The sequence below is a fragment of the Ovis canadensis genome, chromosome 24, assembly GCF_042477335.2.
Source record: "Ovis canadensis isolate MfBH-ARS-UI-01 breed Bighorn chromosome 24, ARS-UI_OviCan_v2, whole genome shotgun sequence".
Classification (NCBI taxonomy): Eukaryota; Metazoa; Chordata; class Mammalia; order Artiodactyla; family Bovidae; genus Ovis; species Ovis canadensis.
Genome location: NC_091268.1, coordinates 49,220,461 through 49,248,123, shown reverse-complemented (window position 1 = coordinate 49,248,123; position 27,663 = coordinate 49,220,461). Strand labels below are relative to the sequence as shown.

General features: G+C 47.4%; 1 protein-coding gene and 1 long non-coding RNA gene across 7 annotated transcripts in view; one reads left to right on the top strand and one right to left on the bottom strand.

The window, feature by feature from the left end:
• Positions 1–818: 818 nt before the first annotated feature.
• On the top strand, positions 819–16,021 carry CCL24 (C-C motif chemokine ligand 24). 6 transcript variants are annotated; one of them, XM_069569522.1, is made up of 5 exons: positions 3,062–3,440; positions 12,087–12,169; positions 12,753–12,916; positions 13,383–13,500; positions 14,997–16,021. In XM_069569522.1, the coding sequence occupies exons 3-5, from the start codon at positions 12,853–12,855 to the stop codon at positions 15,163–15,165; spliced, it is 351 nt and encodes a 116-aa protein (XP_069425623.1). In that variant the 5' UTR covers positions 3,062–3,440; positions 12,087–12,169; positions 12,753–12,852; the 3' UTR covers positions 15,166–16,021. The 6 variants fall into 6 exon arrangements, with proteins under 6 accessions (XP_069425622.1, XP_069425623.1, XP_069425620.1 ...); XM_069569518.1 differs by lacking the exon at positions 12,087–12,169 and adding an exon at positions 3,634–3,833 and having other exon boundaries at positions 3,087–3,440; positions 12,850–12,916; XM_069569523.1 differs by lacking the exon at positions 12,087–12,169 and adding an exon at positions 3,634–3,833 and having other exon boundaries at positions 3,113–3,440.
• A 2,209-nt stretch (positions 16,022–18,230) lies between these two features.
• Positions 18,231–27,663, bottom strand: part of LOC138429493 (uncharacterized) — a 46,847-nt gene continuing 37,414 nt past the window's right edge. The window contains exon 3 of the long non-coding RNA XR_011252818.1: positions 18,231–19,521. This is a non-coding gene — a long non-coding RNA (uncharacterized lncRNA). The remainder of the gene's footprint in view (positions 19,522–27,663) is intronic.

Sequence of the window (27,663 nt, the reverse complement as noted above, 5' to 3'; positions counted from 1 at the left end):
CGTGTGTATATGTCATCCCAATCTCCCGATTTATCCTTCTCCCTTGCCCCCTTGGTAATCGTAATTTTGCTTTCTACATCTGTGACTCTATTTCTGGTTTATAAATAGGCTCATTTATACCATGTTTTTTTTATGTATAAGCGATTTTCTATGGTATTTGTCTTTCTCTGTCTGACTTACCTCACTCAGTATGACGATCTCCAGGCCCATCCGTGTCTCTGCAAATGGCATTATTTCATTCTTTCTTATGGCTGAGTAATATTCCATTGTATATATGCACCAAATCTTCTTTATCCGTTCCTCTGTCAATGGACATTTAAGTTGCTTCCATGTTCTGGCTATTGTAAACAGTGCTACAGTGAACATTGGGATATATGTGTATCTTTTCAAATTACAGTTTTCTCCAAATATATACCCAGGAGTTGGCTGCCTTTTCTTCCTGAAGCTTCCCCATCCCCTACATAGAGCCATGTTTTCCTTTGTGCTCCCAGAGCCCTTTGACCCTTTGTGCCTGGCAGGTGCTCCGGCACTAGCGATGACTCCCCCTTGTTAACATTTATTGCAGGTCAGGCACCCTGCCAGGAACATTATGTACAGCTAATGGTTCACTCTCTTCTCCTAATACCCCTGGGAAGTAAAGGGTTTCATCCCCACTTCACAGATGACAAAATCGAGGCCAACAGAGCCAGGATCTGAACCGTCGCCTAAATTACCTCTAAAGTGCATGCTCTTAATCTCTCTGCTTCCTATGCCTTATCATGCTCAAGTGTAATTATTCATTTGTGTGTTTGTCTTTGCACTGGACTTTGAGTTCTAGTGGCACTGAGTCTGAAATGGGTCCTTCCCTGGATCCCAGAACTTCAGAGCTAAATGGGACTTCTTCATCTAAAGCTTGAATTTCCTACTAGGGAGGTCTTCCAAGAAGTGCTTGCATGGCCCACTTGTTGGGGATCTCGATACCATCCAAGGTGGGCAGATTTGTCTCTATATGGCTCTGGCCACTACTAATATCTTCCTTTGTGGAGCTTTACCTCTTGATCCCTGCTTCTGTCTTCCTGGGACCTCCAGTGTCTAAGACCTAACAATGTGCCTGTATGCTCAGTTTTATCCAACTCCTTGCGACTCCATGGACTGTAGCCCACCAGGCTCCTCTGTCTATGGAATTCTCCAGGCAAGAATACTGGAGTGGGTTGCCATTTCCTACCCCAGGGGGTCTTCCCGACCCAGGGATGGAACCTGCGTCTCCTGCATTGCAGGTGGATTCTTTACCATCTGAGCCATTGGGAAAGCCAGGTGGTAGCACTGACTCTGAGATATGCAAGGGGACTGTCTAGTTCCCTTTGGTTTGGAGTTGTCCCAGTTCACTAGGCAGCCTGGGCTAGCTGGTTAGCAGTACCACTGTCTCTGCTCCTGCTTCCATTAAGTTGAGCTCTGGTCTCCGATGCTATAAGCATGTGTGTTAGTTGCTCAGTTGTGTCTTTGCAACACCATGCACTGTAGCCCATGAGGCTCTTCTGTTCACGGAATTCTCCAGGCAAGAATACTGGAGTGGGTTGCTGTTCCCGTCTCCAAGGGATCTTCCTGACCCAGGGATTGAACCCAGGTCTCTTGCATTGCAGGTGGATTCTTTACTGTCTGAGCCACAAAGAATTCCCTACTACAAGCTTGATGTATGATAAAAACAAATAGAGTGAATGCATCAATTCATACTGCAAGAATGATTATTTTCAATTTATGAGACTTTAATAGTTCTTATTTTTGAGTTCATTTTATGCACTGAGCCGCTGACATAATCATATCTTTAGTTTTTATTCCTTGGTCAAGAATCCTATTTTACCAGTATATTTATATATATCATCAATAAACAGGCCTACAATTATATTTTTTGATTCATTACATAATATTTCCTAACCCTGTTTCAGTTGGAAACAAACATCTTACATATTGGTGGTGTGTGTTTGCTGAAAGACTCAATGCAGTTTATTTCATTCACTTTTGTTAAAGATGAGGGTTAATTTTGTTTCTCCTTTCTTCTTTTTCTTTTCAGGAAATGTAGAAAAAAATTTATTTTAAATTCCTGGAGTTAGAAGTAACCAATGTGAATATTTTGGAATTGTTTTTAATTTTATTTTTAATTGGAGTATGATTGCTTTACAAAGTTGTGTTAGTTTCTGCTGTACAACAACGTGAATCACCTGTGAGTTTACATATATCCCCTCCCTCTTGAGCCTCCATCCTCTGAACCTTCCTACCCATCTAGGCCAACAGAGAGAACCAAAACGAGCTCTCTGTGCTATACAGCAGCTTCCTCTCGGCTATTTCACACATGGTAGTGTATATACGCCGACGCTATTCTCTCAGTTCATCCCACCCTCTCCTTCCCACCCTGGGTCCGCAAGTCTGTTCCCTTCATCTGCCTCTCTATTCCTGCCCTGCAAATCAGTTCATGAGTACCATTTTTCTAGATTCCATATATATGCATTAATATATGATATTCGTTTTACCTTTCTTCTCTTGAAGGAATAAAAACCATTCTTGGGGAGGAATTGAGACGTGAACATCTCTAACTAGGAAACATTTCTTACTCCATCCTACCTCTCTGTTAGCACCCCACCCCCCGGCCCTGTTTGTGTGGATCATCACCAAGCGGTCTTTTATCTGCCCCCAGCCTTGGCCACAGGCCTTTATTTTTACCCTGATGCTTGCCAATTGACACCTTCATCTCTATTAACTATTTATTTGCCTTTGAGATTACCTCATATTCACTTTCCAAATGTGCCTCAGTGGCAAAGAATCTGCCTGCTAATGCAGGAGTCTTGGGCTCGATCCCTGGGTCAAGAAGATCCCCTGGAGGAGGAAATGGCAACCCACTCCAGTATTCTGGCCTGGGAGATCCCATGGAGAGAGGAGCCTGGCAGGCTTATAGTCCATGGGATCGCAAAGAGTCAGATGAGACTTAATGACTCAACAACAGCAATTTTTTTTTTTTCACAGCCCAGTAAAATAAAGGTGTTTCATGAAAAAAAAAAAAAAGTTGAGTTCTGGGAAGTCCTCCCATCAAGAGATCAAAGGGCAAGGTGCTTCATAGCTGTCATCTGTCTCCCATTGCACTGCCCAGGGCCACTTCCCTTCCGGGATGGGGCTTAGGGTATGTGAGGAGATGACCGCCCCGTCAAAGAGCTCCCACTGGTCTATCAGTGGGCCGACCTCTCACCCGAGCACTCACCCCCACCTACCCCGCGATGCAATGAAGGCATGTTCTCAGATGTCCTCGTGAACTTTGGGCTTTTGAGTTTCCAAGCCAAGCAAAAATGAAATGTACAGGAGGATCCCCTCCCTGCCCTCGAGGCCCCTCCTCCCCACCTACTCTCCCAGACATGAGAGGAGAGGGGACATATTTCTAGACTTGGTGCTACGACTTGCCACTTTGTCACCTCCAGGTAAGTGGCTCCCAGGACCATCCCCTGCTCCCAGTCCTTTGGGACCGTGTGTGTGTTGGGTAACGGGCGAGGAGGGTACCAGGGATAGCAGTGATACCCCCAGCCTTCTCTCCCCTGAAACTCTGCATGTCCCACCCCAGTGCCCATCCATCCTCCTGGCTCCTTCCCGCATCTCCCTCACTTTCCACCCCAGACACTCTGTCTTCAGCCACCTTCAATTAGGAGGTCGGGGCAGGAATCCAGGAGAGAGCTGATGGAGCCTGGTGCCGTGGTTCTTCACCGGAAGATGGAGGACCAGTCCTGCTGCATCACGGCTCTGGGGCTTGAGTAGGTCATTTAACCTCTCTGAGCCTCAGTTTCCTCACCTGTGAAATGGGAATAATAAAGGATCAGGTAAGAGGTCAGAAAGGGGCTTCCCAGGTGGCGCTAGGGGTAAAGAATCCGCCTTCAAATGCAGGAAGTGCAAGAGACATAGGTTTGATCGGGAAGATCCCCCTGGAGAAGGGAATGGCAACCCACTCCAGTATTCTTGCCTGTAAAATCCCATGGATGGAGGAAGCTCAGGGGTGGCTCAGTGGTCAAGAATCTGGCTATCATGCAGGAGATGCAGGTTTGATCCCTGGATGGGGAAGATCTCCGGAGGAGGAGATGGCAACCTCCTCCAGTGTTCTTGCCTGGGAAATCCCACGGACAGAGGAGCCTGGAGGCTATAATCCGTGGGATAGTAAAAAGTCGGACAGGACTGACCAACTGGGCTTGCATGCACGCCTAAGGACACCAGTTATATCGGACTTTATCTCTTCTGAATGACCTCATTTTAACTTGATTGTCTCTGTGAAGACTCTGTCTCCAAATCAGGTCCCATTTTGATTCTGGGGGTTAGGACCCCAACACTCATTTTTTGGAGGGAGACAAAAATTCAACCCCAAACTTTGTTAACTGATTGATTCTTATTTTATTCAGCTCGTCGCTATCCACTATTACTGATCCAATTGTCCCAGACTTGGCCAGTGTGAGCTCCGGCAAGCTAGCTCCTGTGTCCTTTGGACATATGAGTCTTTGGGCAATTTCTTTCTTTCTGGCACCAAAAGGCTATTCCAGTTTCTGCTTTCTTTGAGCCAGCACTGGAATCGTTTATTTCTCCAAGGAGAAATATCTTTGCTAGGTATGCTCATCACTACTGTTTCTGAAAGATGATATTTACATGGACACCTCTGCTTTCAATTCAGCACCCTTGGGCTCACTCACTCCTTCCCCTGCTGCGTATTCTCTTTTTAAAACAGTTTATTTATTTGTTTATTGTTGGCTGCGCTGGGTCTTCGTTGCTGCACTGCCTTTTCTCCCGTCGCTGCAAGCGGGGGCTACTCTCTTTGCAGGGACTTCTCTTGTGGTGGAACACAAGAGTGTGCAGGCTCAGTAGTAGTGACACACAGGCTTCCTTGTCCTGCGGCATGTGGGATCTTCCCAGATCAGGGATTGAACCCGTGTCTCCTGCATGGGCGGGCAGACTCTTAACAACTGGACCACCAGGGAAGTGTCCCCACCCTTTGCATATTTTCAACACTCTTCTCCAAGAAGGACAAACCTGGCTTCCGTGATCCTCATTTCCAGAGGCCTAGAATACAAAAAAAACTCTCTTATTGTAAGCTATTATGTGCATGTGTGTGTATGCTCAGTTGATCAGTTGCATCCGACTCTTTGCGAACCCACGGGCTGTAGCCCATCAGGCTCCACTGTCCCTGGAATTTCCCAGGCCAGAATACTGGAGTGGGTTGCCATTTCCTCCTCCAGGGGATCTTCCTGACCCAGGGATCGAACCAGCATCTTCTGAGTCTCCTGCATTGACAGGTATATTCTTTACTACTAGCACCACCTGGGAAGCCCATTGTAAGCTGTTAAAAGTCACTTGTGTGTAGAGGGAATGAGTGTCTTTTATTGCCTTTTTATACAGTAGGCTTTGATATAAGAAGAGACAGAGGAGTCCCTTCTTATATCCCTTAGGATATAAAGATATAAGTCCCTTAGGAGGGTCAGGGGAGGAAAGAGAGAAAAGGAGGCCCTCAAAGCTTCATCTCTCTAAGGACTCGGCCACGGACCCTGCCAAAGGAAGCTTCCTTTTCTGCCTGCTTGCCAGGAAGTGTGCCCAGGGTCGGGGAGAGCCAGGGGAAAACCCACCACTCCCTGCCCGCCTGTGTGCCCTCTCAGATTTCATTCTCATTAATCAGACCCTTGGATGAAACTCAGGCCATGTGAGGGAGATAGACGAGATTTTTGAAACTGGGTGCGGCCTTAATGAAGCCTTCAAGGTCCCACCATTTGACCAAACATTTGGAAGTTTTCCTCAGCAGCTTCTTTTTTTGGGGGGGTGGGGGTGTTGTACTGCACGACTTGTGAGATTAGTTTCCCTGCCAGGGATTGAAGCTGAGCCCGTGGGGGTGAGAGCAGAGTCTTAACCACTAGATCGCCAGGGAATTCCCTCCTTTAAATTTTAATTGAGATAAAATCCACATCGCATAAGAATTCACCATTTTAACTTCTTTAAAATATACGTGTAAGTGGCATACTCACAACTTGTACAACCGTCACTACTATTAAATTCTAGAGCATTTTTATCACCTCCAGAAGGAACTCTGTATCTCCCTACTTTCTCCTCCTACCAGGCCCCCAGCAGCCAGTAATTTGCTGTAAGCCCCTATGGATTCGCCTGTTCCGAACATTTCTGACAATGGAATCATAGTGTCTGGACTGTGGTGCCTGTCATTTAACATAATGAATACGTCGGTACTTCGCTCCTTCTCGTGGCTGAATAAAATCCCGCGGCATATTCCACTGCACCCTTGCTCATCCATTTATCATTGGAGGGGCCTCAGGGTGTTCCCACTTTCCAGCTCCTATGAATAATGTTGCTATGAAGGTTCAGGGGCAAGTCTCTGTGTGAATGTTTGTTTTCCATTTTCTAGGATGAGGGTGAGGGTATGAAGTTATTGGGTTATATTGTAACTCTACATTTAACTTTTTGAGGAACTGCCAAATTTTTCCATAGTAATTATACCATCTTACATTCCCCATGAGTAATGTGTGAGGGTTCCCATCTCCTTGGCAACACTTTTTATTTTCTGTTGGTTTTTTTTTTTTTTCATAGCCATCCTTGTGGGTGTGAAGTGATATCTCATTGCTTTTCCCTATTGACTAATGATGTTGAGCATCTTTTCATGTGGTTATGGAACGTTTGTCTGTCTTCTTTGGACAAATACCTAGTTAAATTCTTTGCTTATTTTAAAATTAGATTTTTTGTCTTTGTATTGTGGACTGATCCTAAAATTATCAGATAATTACCAAATATTCTCTCTCATTATGTGGGTTGGCTACTCACTTTCTTGAAAGTGTGCTTTGATTTGCAAGAGTTTTTAATTTTAAAGAAGTCCAGCTTACCTATTTTTTCATTGCTTGCTTGTGCTTTTGGTGTCATAGCAAAGAAACTGTTTACTTAATCCAAGGTCACAATGATTTATACCTATGTTTTCTTCTAAGGGCCTCCCTGGTGGCCCAGATGGTAAAGAATCCGCCTGCAATGTGGGCCACCTGAGTTCTATCCCGGGGTTGGGAAGAGTCCCTTGGAGGAGGGAATGGCAACCCACTCCAGTATTCTTGCCTGGAGAATCCCCATGGACAGGGGAGCCTGGCTAAGAGTTTTATAGTTTTAGCTCTTTCATTTAGATCTTTGCTCTATATTGAGTTAATTCTTCTATGTGGTATGAAGAAGGGTGTCACTTTATTTGCTTATGGATATCCAGTTGTTCCAACGCAACTGTTGAGAGACTGTTCTTTCCCATCAAATGAACTCTGCACCCTTGTCAAAACTCAATCGACTGCAAATGTAAGTGTTTCTTTCTGGACTCTCAACTCGGTTCCTTTAATCTACATATCTATCCTCATGCCAGTATCAATCTATCTTGATTACCTTAGGATGCAGTAAGTTTTGAAATCCGGAAGTGTTAGTCCTCCAACGTTGCTTTCTTTTTCATGATTGTTTTGGCTGTTCTGAGTTCCTTGCACTTCCACTTGAATTTTAAGATCAGCTTGTCCATTTGTCTTCTTTTTCTTAACCTTTTTTCTCCCTCACGTTCCCCCTGTATTTCTAACACCCTACATGGTGGTTGAGGTTTCAGCTGGGACTCTGGGACTAGGAACAAGTTACTTCACCTCTGTGCAACAAAATGAGTGATATCTACTCCATAGGGTCATTATCGTAAAGATTAGATTAAATGCCATAATAGGTCACTGGAAGAGCCTGTGGATTGCTTAGTCGGTTCACCAGCTTGTAAACAAGTTAAACAAAATGAGATGACCACCTTTTGTTTGTTGAAATGTTCTAATAGGTATACACTTTAGTGAACTATCTCTTTGGTAAATGAGCCAATATTTTTGTAAAATTTTTAATGCTTCCAAGTCAATGAAGAGTTTATAAAAGGCTCCTTACAAAAGGCATTTTATATGTCATTGCCTGGCAGATTATAAGATACAATTATCACTGTTTTGTACTTGATATATTATCTCCCAATGAAAGAATGGTCTTTCTATGAAGAAATGAACTTTCTGAGTTGTGTTCACTCCTGGATCTCTTGTCCCTAGAACTTACCTGCTATTTATTCAATAATAAATATTTATTGGGAAATAAAGGAAACACATAACCATCTTTTTTGTGGGCATTTGATCTATCCAGATGGGGAGCCAAACACTTGACATGAGTTAACTTCCTGAGCCCTCATAATAACCTACAAGGCAGATATTGTCACTACGTCCCATTTTATAGACGAGGTGTGGACGCTAAGGCTTGGAGGAGTTAAGTAACACTGGCCACCCAGCTGAGTTAAGATTTCAGTCCTGGCAGGTGACACTCCAGTCTAGAAAGGTGGTCCATGGGACTCATGTACACCCATGGTGGATTCATGTCAATGTATGGCAAAACCAATACAGCATTGTAAAGTAAAATAAAGTAAAAAAAAAAAGAAAAAAAATAGAAAGGTGGTCCTCTGAGCCATGGCTCCTGGTCAGTCTTCTCAGGGTTTAGGGAGTGGCTTTATTTTTTTTTTAACTGATGCAAAATGTTTATTCCAAGTTGGGAGGGGCTTTAAAAGATGGGTTCTGGACTGACTTCCACAAAGTGGGCCTTATGAAACCTGTGGATGCTTCTTACCCACAATCCAGGACGCACCAGGCCAGTTCAGTTCAGTTCAGTCGCTCAGTCGTGTCCAACTCTTTGCGACCCCATGAATCGCAGCACGCCAGGCCTCCCTGTCCATCACCAACTCCCAGCCTATCATTTTGCCTTTTCATACTGTTCATGGCGTTCTCAAGGCAAGAATACTGAAGTGGTTTGCCATTCCCTGCTCCAGACGAACCAGGGGTCACACCCAGATTCTGCATCGCCCTCTCCTCTAGGCACCTCAGGTCGGTCTAATGTGTGGAGCGGAGCCAGTTAAGCCCTCTTGACCCCTGCCTGGCTCCCTGACCCTGGGAAGCTACGTAATCTCCGATCCCTGCCCCCAGTCCCTTCCTATCACACCTGCCGGTGGATCCAACCTGACTCGAGACCACAGATCTGACCTCGCTGACTCTGGACCTCAAAACTGAGTGGCCCCCCGCCAACAGGATCAAGGCTGAGCTTGCCTGGGGAGAGGCACCACCTGAACCTTGAACTCAGGTAGAACTCAGTTCAAATGCCAGCTCTTCCCTTTCCTAACCTCGGAGTTTCGGTCTCCTTGCCTATAAGGTGGGGGAAATTAACGCAGACAAGGGCTTCAAAGTACTTAGCAGTTTCATCGGCAAGTGGGGCTCTGCCCCACTGGTCTCCTTTCCTACCCCATGCACCCCAGCAGAGCATCATAACCCTTGTCTGTGGTCTGCTTTTGCACCACTTAGGGTCATCAAGGCCCATTCTTTCTTGCTGGGACACGTCTTCGTGTATGGAAGTCGTTTCTGGTCCAAGCTAAGAGCTCACCTCTACTGGTCAGTTCTTATGAGGATGTGCCTTGGAGTGCCCTCGTCCATTTGGCCGCTGTCCATTGGCCCAGCTTCCCTTTGAATTCTGAGCTACATCGTCGCTCATGGTGTGGCTCACCCAGGAGAGGCAACCAGGACAGCACCCTGGCTACTGTTCACGAGGGCAGGACCACTGCCGCCTGCTCCCTGCCAGGAGCAGCTCTGATCGCCCCAACTGCCCAATTCCTCCCCAGGGCCAGCTCCTCTGTACAGAACATCAGAGGGGAAAGGCCCTCAGCAAGGACCTTGGCCAGGCTTCTCAGACTTCAGATATTCTTAGATTTCAGATATACTGCCTCTGTTTCTGTCATATTTATATACCATTTGTTCTGTGATTTGCTTTATTTCGTTTTTGTGCCTCAGTTGGTAAAGAATCTGCTCACAATGAAGGAGAAGTGGCTTTGTTGGTTAAGAATCTGCTTGCAATGCAGGAAGCCTGGTTTCAATCCCTGGGTCAGGAAGATCCCCTGGAGAAAGGAATGGCAACCCACTCCAGTATTCTTGCCTGGAGAATTTCATGGACAGAAAAGCTGGGCTGGCTACAGTCCATGAGATCTCAAAGAATCAGACACAACTGTGAGACTTTCAGCCTTCGGGTTTTTTAGTCAACTCATATTTTCTCTATCACTGTTATAAATACAAAACCCCTCATCATAGAGAGACCCTAACAAGGCATATTTAAATTAAAATGAAAAGCATCCATTCTTGTATCACCTGTGGTGGTATGACTGCCACACCTGGGGAAACGCAGTCTGGCCAACACTCCCACTTCTCAGATGGACAAAGCACGGCAGGGGAAGGGGCAGGGTCTGAGCTGGAGTGGAGGGGCCCAGGGTGCTTCCCGGAGCAGCCCCCTCTCTTTTTGACCACCTTGCAGCATGTGGGATCACAGTTCATGGACCAGGGATCGAACCTGGGCCCCCAGAAATGGGAGCTTGTAGTCTTAATGAATGGATTCTTTCCCCAAGTCTTTGCATCCACTGTCTTGCCCTCCTGCCTTCCTTCTCTTTCTCTAGTTATCTCTTTCTATTCTGCTTTCTTGGAACCTTCAACTTACCCCTCTCTTACTTTGAGTAATTGCTCTGGCTGTTGGATTCCCCGCTTCAAGCGGGAATATGCAGGTCCCCGTGTTGGGAGTCGGGGTAAGTGGCTCTGTGGTGACGTCCAGTCACCTTTTGTAGATTTCATTTTTCCCCTTTGTAAAACGGGTTGGTAATCCCTACCTTACCTGCTTCCCCAGACAGAGCAGTGAGACTGGGTATCGTGTTTTGTTTTGTCTTGAACTGGCCTCTTTTATTTTTTTTAAAACTAATTTTTATTGGAGTGTATTTGTTTTACCATGTTGTGTTTGGGTGGGTTTTTGGTTTTTTTTTTTCTTTTGAAGTCTCTTGGGAAAGCCTGTAATTGGTGTTAACTAATCGGGGTGAGGCACCCCACCCCAAACCCTCCCGCTAGATGGCCTTCTGCCATCCCACTCTGGTTGCAACACATGGTCAGTGCACGAAGGCTTCCCACCCCGCTCAGTCCAGTCCCCACACTTCTCTGACGCGCTACTTCCCTTCCCAGTGCCCCCTGAGTCATGAAACCCAGACAGCAGGCTGTCCCCTCTGAATCACTGAGGAGCAAGGATTAGAAGGGGCGCCCTAAAATGGACTTGTGAACAGCTCTTGCATATGAAAAGGGCTCTCACTGAATGCTCCCATCCTCTGTCAGCTGAGAGTTGCCACTGCTGGCTGGGGAGGAGCTGAGTGGGGTGCTCAGCAATTTTCACTCCATCAACACGGCTCTGCTGATCAAGGCCTTCCCAACATCAGCCCTGTCCCCATCAGAGCACCTGCAGCGTGCCTCCCCTTTAGACCCACTGACCCCAGTCGGGCTGGGCAGTGATCCCACGGGAGTCCCTGATCCAGAGAGTGACCCAGAGTTGGTCCATCATATATTCATTCTACAAATACAGGCCATGGAAAAGGTGACCTGCATGGGACTTGGTGGAAATGGGACATTGATCTCAAGGTGTTCATGGTCGACTGGGAGACATAGACACACAGCTGGTCACCATCAGCCAGGTGATGTGGGCCACTGCCGTGCCCCACAGGTGTGCTCTTGCAAGGCCAGAGTGGAGAGGCTGGAGGAAGCCGGCTATTCCTGTGAGAGATGGAATGGAGAGGACAGAGTAGATTTGGGAAAGGAAGCAGCAGTGACCAGAGTCTCTAAACATGAGGTCCCAGGCTGGGAGCCAGGAATGGGGGACGGAGTTGGGTGGATATCATGTTCTATTCAGAGTGACAACTGAGCTGAGTATTATGGCTTACAAAGCTCTAGGACAGTCCCCACTGCCTTTTATCCGCCAAACCTCAGCACAGCCAACCTCACACCCTCCACAGGGCATCCCCTACTTTCTTCCTTGTAGAACTAGCCAGTCCTTCCAATGTCCCCTTTTCTCAGGTTTGGGTCCCTAAAGGAGACCCTGAGATGAGGATTCATGGGCCAGTGGTTTATGCAACAGTGCTTCCAAGGGAAACCAGCTGGGGAGAAGGGAAGCAGACCCCGAAGGGAGTCACTCAAGCCTTGTCTCACAAAGAGAAACTGACTCAATCCCGACAGGAACACTGGAAACTGTGTAGATCACACTGGACCTGAAGTCTGTACCTCTCCAGCCAGCATTGGTCAAGGGCTTCCCCTAGGATGTAAGTTTCCAGACACTCCCCACTTTCCTAGAGCCTGCAGGCTAGGCAGCTCTGGTAGCTTGGGGGCTAGAAAGGCAAGGTCACCAAGAGGCGGTGTGCATGAGCATGGGCAAGGGGTCTGAGGGGCTGGAGACGAATGATATGTGACTCTACGCCCACTCCGCCAGCACCTGCAATAGCTGACTCTGTGCACTTGATCTTCTATGTGCCTCCCCACTTAGAAGCCTGGCACAAGGTACGTGCCTAATAAGAGCTGCTAAATGAATGAGTGGACGATAACATTACCCATTTTCAGATGAAGAAACTGAGGCTCAGAGAGGCAAATGACTGACCCAGAGTCCCGCAGGCAGTGGCCAACATAGCCAGGCTCCGTATCAGCCTTCTGGCTGCATCCAATGTGTTTGCTCTGCACCCTGGCGGGGGAATCCCCTCCTCTTCCAGCTCTTTCCTAGCGTGCTCAGGATAACCCCTGACTCAGCTGGCAACAACTTCCCCTTTGGAGATCTGAGGCTTCTAGGACTTTGAATGAGGTGGGGAGGCTCCCCAAAGAGAGGCCGCTATATAAACTGACGTTTCCTCCTAGCTGCCTGAAAAGGGCCAGAGGGTAGGTCGAGTGCTCTCGTCCCAGCCGTTCTCCTGCCCGCAGCACTGAGCCCTGAGCTGCCCTCTCTACTCTCCAGGACATGGCAGGGCCCGTGACCCTGGCAACCAGCCTCCTGCTCTTGGCCCTGTGCATCACCCCTACAGGTAAGACCTCTGACCCCATCCTGGGTCTCCTGTCCAGGATGGCCGTCCCAAGGGCATGACTGGAATGGCGCAGCAGAGCGTGGAGGACCGAGCAGCCTGGGTCTGCAGGGGAATGGTGAGAAGGGGGGCAGTCCAGTGGCTGGACTGGAGGTGTTCATGCAGGGTGCGGGTATGCTGTCGCTTAAGTCATGTCCGACTCTTTGTGACCCTATGGACTTTAGCCTGCCAGCCCCCTATGTCCATGGGATTCTCCAGGGAAGAATACTGGAGTGGGGTTGCCATGCCTTCCTCCAGGGGACCTTCCCAACCCAGAGATCCAACCTGTGTCTCTTGCGGCTCCTATGTTGCAGGCAGATTCTTTATCCCTGAGCAACCAGGGAAGTCCTTAGGGTACGGGCCCTTACTGAAGCTCAGAGTCTAGGGCAGGCTAGCAGAGACCATGGCTCTTCTCTCTCCTGTCTTCTAGACTCCGTGATACTCCCCTCTTCCTGTTGCATTACCTTCATTTCCAAGAAAATTTCTGAGAGACGAGTGATTAGCTACCAGCTTACCAACAGGAGCATCTGCCCCCAGGCAGGAGTGATGTGAGTACCACTCAGGAGGGGAGCGGGGAGAGATGAGCCTCCAGGCCCACTGAGGGCCCTGCTCTGAGATCCCGGACAGGTCACCCAACCTGTCTGAGCCTCAGCTTCCTCACCATGAGACTAGCAAGAGGATTCAGAGTTGACCATCATAAACATACAAGGCAACCTTTGGGGCATATTTTTGTTGTTGCTGTGTAGTTGCTCAGTTCTCCTCACCCTTTGCCATACCGCAGACTGTAGCCCACCAGGCTAGTGTCCATGGGATTTTCCTGGCCAGATTACTGGAGTGGATTGCCATTTCCTTCTCCAGGGGATCTTTCCTGACCCAGGGATCGAACCTGTGTCTCCTGCTTTGGCAGGCAGACTCTTCACCAGTGAGCCACCAGGGAAATCCATCAGGACATATAACATTCCCCTAACTAACCCTCTCGGCCGTTATATCAGCTGCAGTTGATTATCCCCATTTGACAGGGGGAAATTGAGGCTAGAAAGGTGACTTACTCAAAGTCACTTAGGTCTTGAAATAAACTTCAGAGTTGTGAGACAGCAAGTGGGAGCTTACTTTGTAAAGAGCAGCAGCATGCCACAGAAATGTGATCTTTTCTTAACCCAAAAGGCGGTATTTGTTATGCATAACCATTTCCTTGTAGTGAATTGTTTAAAGCTGCTAACACTTGTTTAAATTACTTTGCATGCTCAGTCACCTCAGTCGTGTCCAACTCTTTAAGATCCTATGAACTGTAGTCTGCCAAGCTACTCTGTCCATGGGATTCTCCAGGTAGAAATACTGGAGTGAGTCGCCATGCCCTTCTCCAGGGACTCTCCCCAACCCAGGGATCAAACCCACGTCTCTTACGTCTCCTGCATTGGCAGGCAGGTTCTTTACCCACTAGTGCCACCTGGGAAGCCCCAAAAGCAAGCATATATGCAATGGTTTACAGAATTCAGAGAATTGTTTTTATCAGTCTGGAAGTTAATTAAAACTTTGAATCTTTATTTTGTCTGCATCTTTGAGGGGGATTAAAGAAAACCATTGTATTATTGTTGGTAATTTTCTCCATTGGCACCAGACCCAGCTCCACAGCCTGGCATCCCTGGCTTGGAAGAGGGCATTCCACTGCCTCCTCCCAGCTCTGGCATCCTTATTGACCACCTTTCCTTGCACAGCGTGTGAACTGGAGGCCCTTTTGTCTTGGGGGTTTTCAGCGCAACTTCTCCTCTCATTCCCTGCGCGTAGACACTGTGTCTCTCCCTTCAGACCCAGAGTTCTCTGCAGGCAGGGCTGGGCTCCCCCATCTGACAAGGAGGTTACTGAACATGAACATGAAGTTTTTGAAACAAAGGGATGCAGACGCCCAGAGAGAAGACATTGTTTTCAGAGCCTGCCAGGAGGCCGGGGCCGCGCATGTTCTCTGGGCTTCCGTGTGCCCTCCTCAGGAAGGGAAGGGATCCCACCCCCTGCCCGGCTTCATGGGTGCCCTGTCTTCTCCCCACAGCTTCACCACCCGGAAGGGCCAGAAGTTCTGTGGCAACCCCAAGTTGCCGTGGGTCCAGAAGTACATGAAGAACTTGGATGCCAAGCAGAAGAAAGCCTCCACTGGGACCAGGGCGATGAGCACTACAGCCCCCTTCTGGAGACACCCGGCCAACAGCACCTTCATCTAAGCCCTGCCCTGGCCCCCAGTCCTGAGCTTGGGCCTGGGTCTCGCCTCCTGGCAGGCTGCTTGGGGCCTGGTGAGCCAGCGGTGGTAGGCAAAGGACTACTGTTGCCGTTTCTTTCCATCATTCTCAGGGGATGTGTCTAGTTTATTTAAAAAACCCAAGGCTCCAAGGATCCCAGCCTCTTGCTTTTCCTGAGCTGGGGAGAGAAGGTCCTAGAAGCAGGGCCGTGGCAGTGCTGACCTGCAAACAGATTCTGTTTGTGCCTTAGTCTGCAGGTGGCTTCGATGGGCCTTCTGGTCTTGTAGTGATGCCTCCAGGCTGTCTGCCTGCCTGCCTTTCTGTCTGTCTGTCTGGGGATGGGTGACCTCTCAACACCTGTAGCTCTCCATCATGATGAGGATGCTCCTGGGATGTCCTACTCACAGGTGAATAAAAACCCAACCAAATCAGAGGGCTCTTGGTCACAGGCATTGCCAGATCCTGGCCTTCCTTGCACACCTCCGTGGGACATGATTAATAATGTTTTCAGGAACTCATTGGTTTTTGTCATGAAATCGACCTGGAGGACTTGGGTGAGGGGCCAGCCTTGGGAGCTGCATTCTTCTGTGAAGATATGGGATTGAGGAGATGTTTTGCTTCGTGGCATGTTTTGGCTTCCCTGCTGCTTTGGGGACAAAGACCCACTCTGCCTTTGAGGCTGGCCTTTCCCCTACGTCTTGCTGAGGGGTAGATGGGGTGGGCGTTGCGGGCGAAGAGGATCCCAGTTTTTTTACTACACCATGTCATTTGTCTGTCAAGTGTAGATGGACACATTGGATGTTCTGAAATGACAATCCAAGTAAAACAGAATCTTTCCTTCGAGGCTGGTCCTGTCTTTCCTGTTCTCATCTCCCTCAGGTGGGAGGTTTGGGATGTAAACAGTTGAACGTGTGCCCCAGAGATCACCCTGAATGAGTTGCCCATTCAAGGCTGGGAGGGAATGAAGGCAGCCTGAACCCAGGGCATCCCAGGGGTGGTCTTGTCCTGCCCTTGGGAATCCTGTTATGAACTTTGAAAAACAAACATGCACGGCTGGATTCAATTAAATTTCTAAACAGTTTCCACAGAACACATTGTTGCACAACAAGCTGTTTAGGCATCAGAAGACTATTATAAAAGATGGTCTCTGGTTTCAAAGGATGAGGGAGAAAAATAACACATCTACACTCACAAGTCAGAAGCAGTATAGCTTCCATACCAATCCTGATTGATAAACTGCGGGAGCTTGAAATATGTCACTTAACTTCTCTGAGCCTGTTTCCCTCATCTGTAAAAGGTGGTTGCTGTTGTTGCTCAGTTGCTAACTCGTGTCCGATTCTTTGTGACCCCACGGACTGCAGCACGCCAGGCTCCTCTGTCCTTCACTATCTCCCAGATCTTGCTCAAACTCTCATGTCCATTGAGTCAGTGATGCCATCCAACCGTCTCATTCTCTGCCACCCCCTTCTCCTCCTGCTCTCAGTCTTTCCCAGCACCAGGGTCTTTTCCATTGAATCGGCTCCCCAGGTCAGGTGGCCAAAATGTTGGAGCTTCAGCTTCAGCATCAGTCTTTCCAATGAATATTTGAGGTTGATTTCCTTTAGGATTGACTGGTTTGATCTCCTTGCTGTCCAAGGGACTCTGGGGAGATGAAACACTTTTCATTTTTGTTTGAATTTTCCCTAGAAGCAGTCCCCAGAACAAAGACTGGGGTTAAAATACTGCATTTGGGAGGTACTGGTCGCACGCACAGGAACCACCACCAGGAGGATGAGGATGTAACATGAGAGACTGAAAGCAGCCAGTAAGAGTGTGACATCAAGCAGAGGGGAATCAGCTCCAGTCACCGGGAAGTGGTGTGAGACCCACCCCTCAGCATTACACCTCCCTCCATCAGTCATTGCCAACTGGGAAGAGATCCCCAGCGGTCTTCCTGCAGGTGGGAGGCAAGCCAACCTTCCGCGGTTCAAAACGAGCTTCCAGGTGCAGGAAGTCTGAAGAGCACTGAAAAGGCCTGGCAGTAAACACTTCAGGTTCTCTGGTTGTTGTTGTTCAGCCGCTAAGTTGTATCTGACTCTTTGCGGCACCGTGGACTGCAGCATGCCAGGCTTCCGTCTTTCACTATTAGCTTGAACTCACGTCCATTAAGTTGGTGATGCAATCTAGCCATCTCATCCTCTGCCATCCCCTTCTCCTCCTGCCCTCAATCTTTCCCAGCATCAGGGTCTTTTCCAGTGAGTTAGCTCTTAGCATCAAGTGGCCAAAGTGGTGGACCTTCAGCTTCAGCATCAGCCCTTCCGATGAATATTTAGGGCTGATTTCCTTTAGGATTGAGTGGCACCTTCTTTTAACTCCATACAAAGCAGAATAAGGGTATGGGTAAACCACGCAGAAAAGAGGACATTCTGATGAGGGGGAAGAGAGCCTGCAGAAATCCTTAACAAAGAGCTGGCATCTGAATGGTGACTGAGCTTTCCCTCTGAAAAAAGAGTGGTTTTCTAAGGATGGAAGAGAGCTTTCATCTTCAGGGATGAGAGACTGAACCACAGATAGACATTGGTCTCACAGGTGACGCAAAGCCTCTGCAGCAACCAGCTCAGAACCATCATGAGATGGGTCAGTGACTGCCAGCGCCTTAATGGTCTCCCTTTTCCAACTCAGAACCAGCCAGAGAAAGCCAAATATATTCCTGGGGTTTTCCCTGGAGGACCAGTAGTAAAGAACCTGTCTGCCAGTGCAGGAGACACAAGAGACTTGGGTTCGATCCCTGGGTCAGGAAGATGCCCTGGAGTAGGAAATGGCAACCCACTCCAGTGCTCTTGTCTGGGAAATCCCAAGGACAGAGGAGCCTGGTGGGCTACAGTCCATGAAGCCACAAAGAGTCAGACACGACTGAGCAACTGAAAACCAGTTATTAAGACTCTTCGTCTTCCAGTGCAGAGGGTGCTGGTTTGATCCCTGGTCGGAGGAGCTAAGATTCCACATGTCTGGTGGCCAAAAAAATAAAACATATAAAACAGAAATAACATTGTAACAAATTCAATAAAGACTTTTTTCCCACACCAAAAAAAAATATATTTAGAGAGACAAACAAACTCCCAAATCAATCACAGTTGTCTGCTTCTAGTTATCCCATCTCCAGCTTCCTGACCCCAGCTTCTAATGAAGACATCTGTGCCTTCCTTCACGTCCTTGCTGAAACTCTCCCACCCACCCCCCTCCAGTGGCCCGTGAATCCCTGCAAAACGCGAATGATGCATCCGACTCCTCTGCTGAAGCAAGCGCTGAACGAACTGTCTTTTCTGGTTCTCATCTGGCAGTTTGTGCTTGTTCCATCAGATCTGGTACAGCGGCATCCAGGCTCATGAGAGGATGGAAGCAGATGACGGCGAGGAGATGAGTGCCCTTGAGAGGGTGGAGAGGCTGGAACTCTGTCCTACAGCTGGCAGGTGTGTCTCCTGGTCCAGCCTCTTTGGGTGGTCTGGGAGCATATGTTAAAAGCTTAAACACACATACCACTGACCCAGCAATTCCACCTCCAGGAATGTGTCCTACACACTTGCACAGAAGTGCATATAGAAGCATGCAGGAAGCGCTGTTCGTGTGTCTTCCCTTGTTTCAGAGCACGGGCTCAGTAGTTGTAGTTAATGGGCTTAGTTGCCCTGCGGTGTGCAGGATTGTAATTCCCAGACCAGGGATAAAACCCATGTCCCCTGCATTGCAAGGTGGGTTCTTAACCACTGGACCACCAGGGAAGTCCCCCAAGACATATTTTTAAGTGAAAAAAAAAAAGCAAGGTGCATAAGGGCATGTGGTTGTACGATCCTATTTGTGCAAATAAAGATGTTTGTATGCTTGGCAACTTGATGGACACAGACTACTCAAGGGTGGTTGCCTTTGGCAAGTCAGAATGGGAGTCAGAGAGACAGGAGATATTTCTGGGGTGTTTAAACTTCTTGCTATGTGCACTTATCCCTTTTGTAGTAAAAACTAGTGTACAGAAGCTGTATTGTCTGTGCCCCCTTCCCTTGGGCTGTGTACCTTCGGTGTGCTCCTGACTTCTTCCAACAGTCAGGAGGATCGGTGGCTCTGTGCCTGGCTACTTCATTCTTTGCCAGAAATACCAGGGAATGAAGAGCCCCAGGTAGCCCTCAACCAACAGCTAGTTAGAGTGGATGTCTTGAAGAAGGAAATGGCAACCCACTTCCGTATTCTTGCCTGGAGAATCCCATGGACAGGGGTTGAAACTGGTGGGCTATAGTCCATGGGGTTGAAAAGGCTGGACATGGCTGAGCCACTGAGCACGCATCAGTGTAGTAGCAGAAAGAAAAACGTCGTGTTCTGTTAACAAATAGAGTACAAATAAAATTAACAGAAATAAAATAAAGTAGACATCGAAACACCATCCCACGTCCTAACTCCTTAGTGGAAAAAGCCCTGGGGAATGTGTTCTCCTCTATCTGCCAACAAATCACTGTGTTTCACAATCAATTATAGACTTGACAACACACCCTTCTGGCTGCCTGTCCTTCTTGCTGGTGTGGCTGCTTCTCCTAAATAAACTGCATACTCTTGGACCCTCATCTCAGGGTTTGCTTCTGAGAGAATGCAAACCAAGTCAATCAATTTAAGTGACCAAAAAAAATAAATAAATAAAGGAGAGACCACTCAGTCTGAGGAGTCAGATGGATTTGATCCCAGCCCCCTCCAGTTTTGGCTGTGTGATGCTGGAGAAAGTTAATTGAGCTCCCTGGCCTCAGTTTCCACATCTGTAAAATGAGCATAACAGAAGTATCTGCTTCATGCGTCGGCCATGAGGACTAAATAAGGCACTTAATGCATGGGAAACACTCATCTTAATGCCGGGCACGTGGTAACTACTCAATGAGTGTTAACTGCAGGCAGGCTCAAGTTAAGGCAGGAGGCAGAGAGGCTGAAGCTGGTCCTGCTATGGCCAGGGCACCTGGTTGACTCTTCTGTGGCCATTCCAGTGTCTCTGTGTCCCCCTACTTCCTCCTGTCTCATTTCTCTGATGGCCGTTAAGCGCCTCTGCAGAAAGGAGGTCCTCATTGCAATGCTGACTGCGGAGCAACTGAACTGTGCACTGGAAGTCCCAGCCGGCCTTGACCCTGGTCTCTCTTTAGAATGTGAGCCTTGGCTGTGGGTAGTCAGTCTGTGTGTAGGGAGGTGACACCCTCCTGCCTTGCTTCTGGGTTGACCACCAGCACGATGACAATGCGTGGAGTCACCCAGTCTTTCTCCTGCTACCTTGAGATATTCCCGAGATGGAGAGGGTGCTGGGAGTTGCTGTGCTCAGGGAGAGACAGAGCTTTGTGAAACCAAAGTTGGCCTGTGTTTGGGAAAGTCAGACAAAGCTGTCATGACTCATTGAAACTGAGTTAATAAGCTCTGTTATAGCCCACGGCTGGTGGATAAAAAAGTATAATCGTAACCCAAGGGTAGGGGAGGAAGTGAGTACAAGTGAGCCCCTGAGCCCGAGGAGGGGGTATGAAGGAGACCCACAGAACAGCAGTTCTCAGCCCCCCGGGGCTTCAGAGTCTGGCCTGCTCTAATCACGGCGCATGGACTTCTCATTGCGGTGGCTTCTCGTGTTGCAGAGAATGGATTCCAGGGTGCACGGTAGTTCAGTGGTTGTGATGCATGGGCTTAGTTGCCCCTTGGCTCGTGGGAATCTTCCTGGACCAGGGATTGAATTCATGTCCTCTGCATTAGCAGGTGCATTCTTAACCACCAGACCACCCAGGAAGTCTCTGTGCAAAAGCTTTTCAGTTTAATTAGGTTCCATTTCTTTATTTTTGCTTTTATTTCTATTGTTTTAGGAGAAAGATCCCCCCAAAATATATTGTTATGATTTATGCCAAAGAGAGTTCCATTTGTGTTTTCTGCTGGGAATTTTATGGTTTCTGGACTTACATTAGGTCTTTAATCCATTTTTAGTTTATTTTTGTATATGGTATCAGAAAATGTTCTAATTTCTTTCTTTTTTTTTTTAGTCATTTAAGCTTTTATTTTTGTGAGAGGGTTCAAAGGAGAGCTTTAATACAGGTGAGACTTGAGGCTTTTGAAGAAGATCTAAGACTTGAAGTGATTCAGACTCAGTTCTTGAACGCATAATCATGGTAGGCCCCAGGGTCTTCAAAAACTTGTACTTGATGCTTTCCCAAAGAGCTAAGATTTGAATGCAAAAATGCAAATTGATTCATGTTTCTTTCCATTAGTGGTCCATGGATTTCTTTAAATGAAGTCCGTGTTAGCGTCCACAGATATCAGAGATCTGCAAAACCGGAATCCACTGTTCCAGGATGACCACAGATGCCCTGCCCCCTAATTTCATTCTTTTACATGTAGCTGTCCAGTTTTTCCAGCACTGCTTGTAGAAAAGACTGTTTTTTCTCTATTGTTTATTCTTGCCTCCTCTGTTGTAGATTAATTGATCATAAGTATGTGGTCACATTATTTCTGGGCTCTCTATTCTGTTCTGTTGATTTCTGTCTGTTTTTGTGCCCAAACCATATTGTTTTTATTACTGTCACTTTATAAAATGGTCTGAAGTCAGAAATGTGATTCCTCCAGCTCTGTTCTTTCTCAAGATTGCTTTCACTTTTTTGTGTTTCCATACAAAATTTAAAACTATTTGTTGTAGAGCTTGTGGTTGCCAGAGGGAAGGGTGGTAGGGAGGGATGGTTAGGGAGTTTTAGGATTGACATGTACACACTACTATATTTCAAATAAATAGCCAGTGAGGGCTTCCCTTGTAGCTCAGTCAGTAAAGAATCTGCCCGCAGTGCAGGAGATCTGGGTTCGATCCCTGGATTGGGAAGATCCCCTGGAGAGGGAAATGGCAATCCACACCAGTATCCTTACCTGGAAAATCTCATGGACAGAGGAGCCTGGTGGGCTGCAATCCATGGGGTCGGGCATGACTGAGTGACTAACACTGAGGACCTACTGTATATATATATATTTTTTAAAAAAGCAAGGTCTTCCCTGGTGGTCCAGTAGCTAAGACTCTAAGCCCCCAAATGCTGGGGGCCTGGGTTCAATGCTTGGTCAGGGAACTAGATCCTACATGTTGACATATGGCAAAAGCCACCACAATATTGTAAAGTAATTATCTTCCAGTGAAATTAAATAAATTAATTTTTTAAAAAAAGAGAATTCTGAAACTAAAAGACCCTGCATGCTACAACAAAGATCCAAGATCCTGCGAGCTGCAACTAAGACCTGGTTCAGTTCAGTTCAGTTGCTCAGTCGAGTCTGACTCTTTGCGACTCCATGAATCACAGCATGCCAGGCCTCTCTGTCCATCACCAACTCCCAGAGTTCACCCAAACTCATGTCCATCGAGTTAGTGATGCCATCCAGCCATCTCATCCTCTGTCGTCCTCTTCTCTTCCTGCCCCTAACCCCTCCCAGCATCAGAGTCTTTTCCAATGAGTCAGCTCTTCGCATGAGGTGGCCAAAGTATTGGAGTTTCAGCTTTAGCATCATTCCTTCCAGAGAAATCCCAGGGCTGATCTCCTTTAGAATGGACTGGTTGGATCTCCTTGCAGTCCAAGGGACTCTCAAGAGTCTTCTCCAACACCACAGTTCAAAAGCATCCATTCTTCGGTGCTCAGCTTTCTTCACAGTCCAACTCTCACATCCATACATGACCACTGGAAAAACCATAGCCTTGACTAGACAGACCTTTGTTGGCAAAGTAATGTCTCTGCTTTTGAATATGCTATCTAGGTTGGTCATAACTTTCCTTCCAAGGAGTAAGTGTCTTTTAATTTCATGGCTGCAATCACCATCTGCAGTGATTTTGGAGCTCCACCCCCCCCAGCCAAAAAGTCTGACACTGTTTCCTCAGCTATTTGCCATGAAGTGATGGGACCAGATGCCATGATCTTCGTTTTCTGAATGTTGAGCTTTATGCCAACTTTTTCACTCTCCTCTTTCACTTTCATCAGAAGCTTTTTAGTTCCTCTTTACTTTCTGCCATAAGGGTGGTGTCATCTGCATATCTGAAGCTATTGATATTTCTCCCGGCAATCTTGATTCCAACTTGTTCATCTTCCAGACCTGGTGCAGCCAACTAAATAAACTAAAAAAAAATTTTTTTTTTTACCAAGGGAAACAGAAGAAATTGTCAAAGGAAAAGTCTGGTAGATGTGATTAATTTAAATGGAACAAAAAAAGGGAAATTGTTGAACGTCAGTTAGCAACTGAACCAAGTTAAATGGTAAATGATAAATTGAGGGAATTATACTTTAAACAAACATAGCAGATAACATATAAAGGACTTTTACAAATCACTAGGAAAAATAAATGGACCAGTGGAAAATGAGTAATGGATAGGAATAAAGGAATTCACACAATAAGATAAGCAAATGGTTTAAAATATACATATATAGAGAGAAACATAACAATATTACTATTTAATGAAATAGGAAATAAGATTTTTATATCTAAATGGCAGATCAAATTTCCACCTTTTGTTGGATCCTAGAGAAAGCAAGGGAATACAAAAAAAAAAATTTTTTTTAAGTAGATGACAGAGCTTAAAAAAAAATTAGTTCTAGCTCTTTGGAAACATGTTCTTTGTATTTTGGGGGGAGGAGGGAGGGGAAATGCATGACAGTCTTTTCTTTTAAATGATTTTCAGTACACCAAGTAGTAACATGTAACAAGTTAGTGAATTCTAATCTAGCAATTTTGAATAAGAGAAACTAAAAGCAGCCCAGTACTAGGACCCATTGTTCTAACTCTTAGCCGGAGAAAGTACTGTATTAAGGCTGGCTGCTGCTTCACATCAGTTATAAATAACTACTACTTTTTTCAGAGATAAAGCCCCTGACCTTCAAGAGAGATTTAGGGAAGGAAATATTTTAATCCCATTCTTTCTTAAGAAAATTAGGTTTTTAAAAACTATCTAAGGAAGAAAAAGTCAGTGTTGATAATATGCTGCTTGACCGAAAAGGCATAGAAAAACAGACAACATATATCCATTAAATTTCTAAGATATATGAGGTAAAAAGATACAAGCTTTGGATAAGCTTGCAGCCTGTACAAAGAATCTATGTTTTCTATTCTGCAAAAAGTGAAGGGACCTACTACATAATACACAGAAATAATTTAATGCCTTTTTGTAAGACTATAACTCCAGCCTTGCTCAAGCCTCAGGTTCCATGAAGGCATTCAAAACACCAGTCCACAGAACAGGCGCTTTTCTCCCGCCTCTATCCATTTATGCGGTAATTCTCATGGATTTCTGGCCAGATGGCGCAGACAAAGGCCAAGAGGTTATCCAGGACTTCATCCCTGTCCTGCCGGAAGTAGATCTGAAGGATGGTCATGTTCTCGGGTGTCCTTCTCCATGTCAGGGCTGCAGCTACCGTGGGATCGCAGAGCCCAGCTTCCTGGGCCTGGAATTCCTCCTCCCGACTGACTAGCCATGTCGGTGGCAGCAGCGACTCCGAGGCGGCAGGTGGCAGCCGGCAGCCTAACTCGGCCAGATCACCCCTGTCCTTTGTGTCTTGAAAGGGACTGCACTGAATCTACAGATTGCCTAGGGACCGCGCGTGCCCGCGCCACGTTTGGGTCATGTCCGATTCTTTGTGACTCCAAGAACTGTAACCCGCCAGTTTCCTCTGTCCTTGGGATTATCCAGGCAAGAACACCAGAGTGGGTTGTCCTTTTCTCCTCCAGGCGATCTTCCCGACCCAGGGACCGAACCCGAGTCTCTGGCCGCTTCTGCACTGGCAAGCGGATTCTTGCCAGTTGGGAGGCCCAGATGGCCTAGGGTAGTATGGTCATTTTAACGACATTAAATTCTTCCAGTCCACATCCTAAAGTCTTGTACTTGCCCAAAGCCTTTGAACTTTTCAGAGCGTCCTCCCCTCCCTTCTTCTCCTCCTCTCCCACGTCTCCTCCTTCATCTCCTCCTCCCTTGGTTTTTCTCCTCTCTCCCACCAGCCAGCCTTCCTACCGGGTTCAACAAGGTCACCTATTGAGAGGACGACCGTATGATGATGGGAGTCCCTGCACGGCTGACTCCCCAGTGATCGGTTCCTTCAGAGAAGCAGCGGTTCTCTTCTCCCCGATTCCCACTTCCTTCCTGGAAATGGACCTTCTGGGAGGGGTTACTGGCAGGAGGCTTTGTTTGGCAGAGAAAGGTGTTTTCCTATCAGAACTTCTGGAGTCTTATTCCAGATCTAGATCTCAGCCCTTGCAAAGCTATTTGTTCCAAAGAATCCCATGGCCTCATCTCTTCAAGGCCTTGTGAAAAAGTGGTGGTTGCTTAGTTGTCAAGCCATGCCTGATGAACTGCAGCAATCAGGTTCCTCTGTCCTTCACTATCTCCTGGAGTTTGCTCAGACTCATGCCCATTGAGTCGGTGAAGTCATCCAACCATCTCATCCTCAGTTGCCCCCTTAGTTGTCCGGAATTCTCGATGCTCCGGCGGTTAGAACTCTGCATTCCCCTCAAGGGCTCAGATTCAATCCCTAGTTGGGGAATTAAGATCCTGCAAGCCACGCAGCCAAAAAAAAGTTATTATTTAACTTCCCAGAATTACATATTTATCAATTTCCAGGAAATCCCTTCAGAAAACATTCAGCTTTCACTCGCCTAAAGCTGTGTGCCTGGGTCTTTCACCCCAGAATTCCACCCAAGAAACGGGCAAGGCTAGGGCAGGAGGGGGAGGGGACGTAGGGAGGATAACTCTGGCACCTCCCCAGCTTGACTCCTGACCAACCCCATCTCCTCTCTTTCTGCCCCTTCTTTGCTAAGGGGAATAACCACGTTCAGATAAGTTTTGTTTGGCCTTTATATTTCTTGATTCTGGGGAAAAAAATATCTTGTGAGTGGCTTTCCCTGGAAACCTTGGTATCCTTCTCCTGACTCTCTGGTTGGTGGTGGTTTAGTTGCTTAAGTGGTGCCGGACTCTGCAACCGCATGAACTGCAGCCCGCCAGGCTCCTCTGTCCATGGGATTCTCCAGGCAAGAATACTGGAGTGGGTTGCCATTTCCTTCTCCAGGGGATCTTCCCAACCCAGGGATCAAACCTGGTCTCCTGTCTTGCAGGCAGATTCTTTACTGACTGAACTACAAGGGAAGCCCTAACTTCAGAACAGTGATAAACCCTAGGGAACATGCACTTCTTGTCCGGATGCTGTGGGTATGACCCCCCTGGTGATATCACCCAGGGACCTGTTTCCAAGAGTCACCTGGAAAAACATCTCTCAGATCTCAGAATTAGGAAGAGCTGCACGAATCTCAACCAGCGGCTTGCTTTTATGTTGTGTATGCTGTGAATCCTGGCACTTGCCTTTCGATATTATTAGCTCGTTGACAGCTTGCCAACCCTCGAAGGCAAACAGGTGCCGCACCTTATCTGTCCGTCCTTATTAACCCTTTGCTTTGACGTTATCGCCTAATTGAGGAGTTTGGCTCCAGGACAGAGCCTGAAGCAAGTCAATCTTGAGGCCCTTTCTCAGGGTAGGGGGGTGGGCGGGGGACAGGACCCTGAGACACTCAGAGGCAGGATAAGACACAGGCATGAGACAAAGCTGGCTTTGAACCTTGGCTCTGCCACCTGCTGTTGGGCTTCCCTGGTGCCTCAGCGGTAAAGAATCTGACTGCCAATGCAGGAGACACAGGTTCGATCACTGAGTTGGGAAGATCCCCTGGAGGAGGAAGTGGCAACCTACTCCAGTGTGCTTGCCTGGGAAATCCCATCACCAGAGAAGCTTGGCGGGCTACAGTCTGTGGGCTACAGTCGCAAAATAGTCAGACCCAACTTAGCGACTAAACAACAAAACAATCTGCCACCTGCTATCTGTGCGACCTTGAACAAATCACCTCCCTTTTCTGAACCCCAGTTTCTTTGGATGAAAAGTAAGGATAAGAAAACGTCCCCCAGAGAACTGCCATGAAGATAGATGGAGTGACTGGTAACAAACAATACCCTCTCCCCTCACCAAAAAAATAGCTTGTCTTTTTCCAATTCCTGGAAAGATGTTTTCTTTTCTGGACTCCATCCAGACTAGGATACCACCTGGGCTCACTGGTAAAGAATCCGCCTGCCAACGCAGGAGATGTGGGTTCAATCCCAGGATCGGGAAGATTCCTTGGAGGAGGGCATGACAACCCACTCCAGTATTCTTGCCTGAAGAATCCCATGGACAGAGGAGCCTGGAGGACTATAGTCCATGGAGTCTCGAAGAGTGGGACACAACTTAGTGACTAAACAACAGAACCCCAAGGACACTGCCCACCTCCGGGAGAAACCCTCCTGACACACTGTGGCTCCTTCTGGCCTCTCCTCTCCCTGATGGAGTTTCCACTGCGACCTTCCACAGGTGGACGTCATGCCCATTTACTCAGCTTTGGTAAGGACAGGGCTGGGTCTTGTCCAGCATGATCCGTCAAAGCCTTGGGGAGCTCCTGGGCACCTGGTAAGAACTCAATAAACAT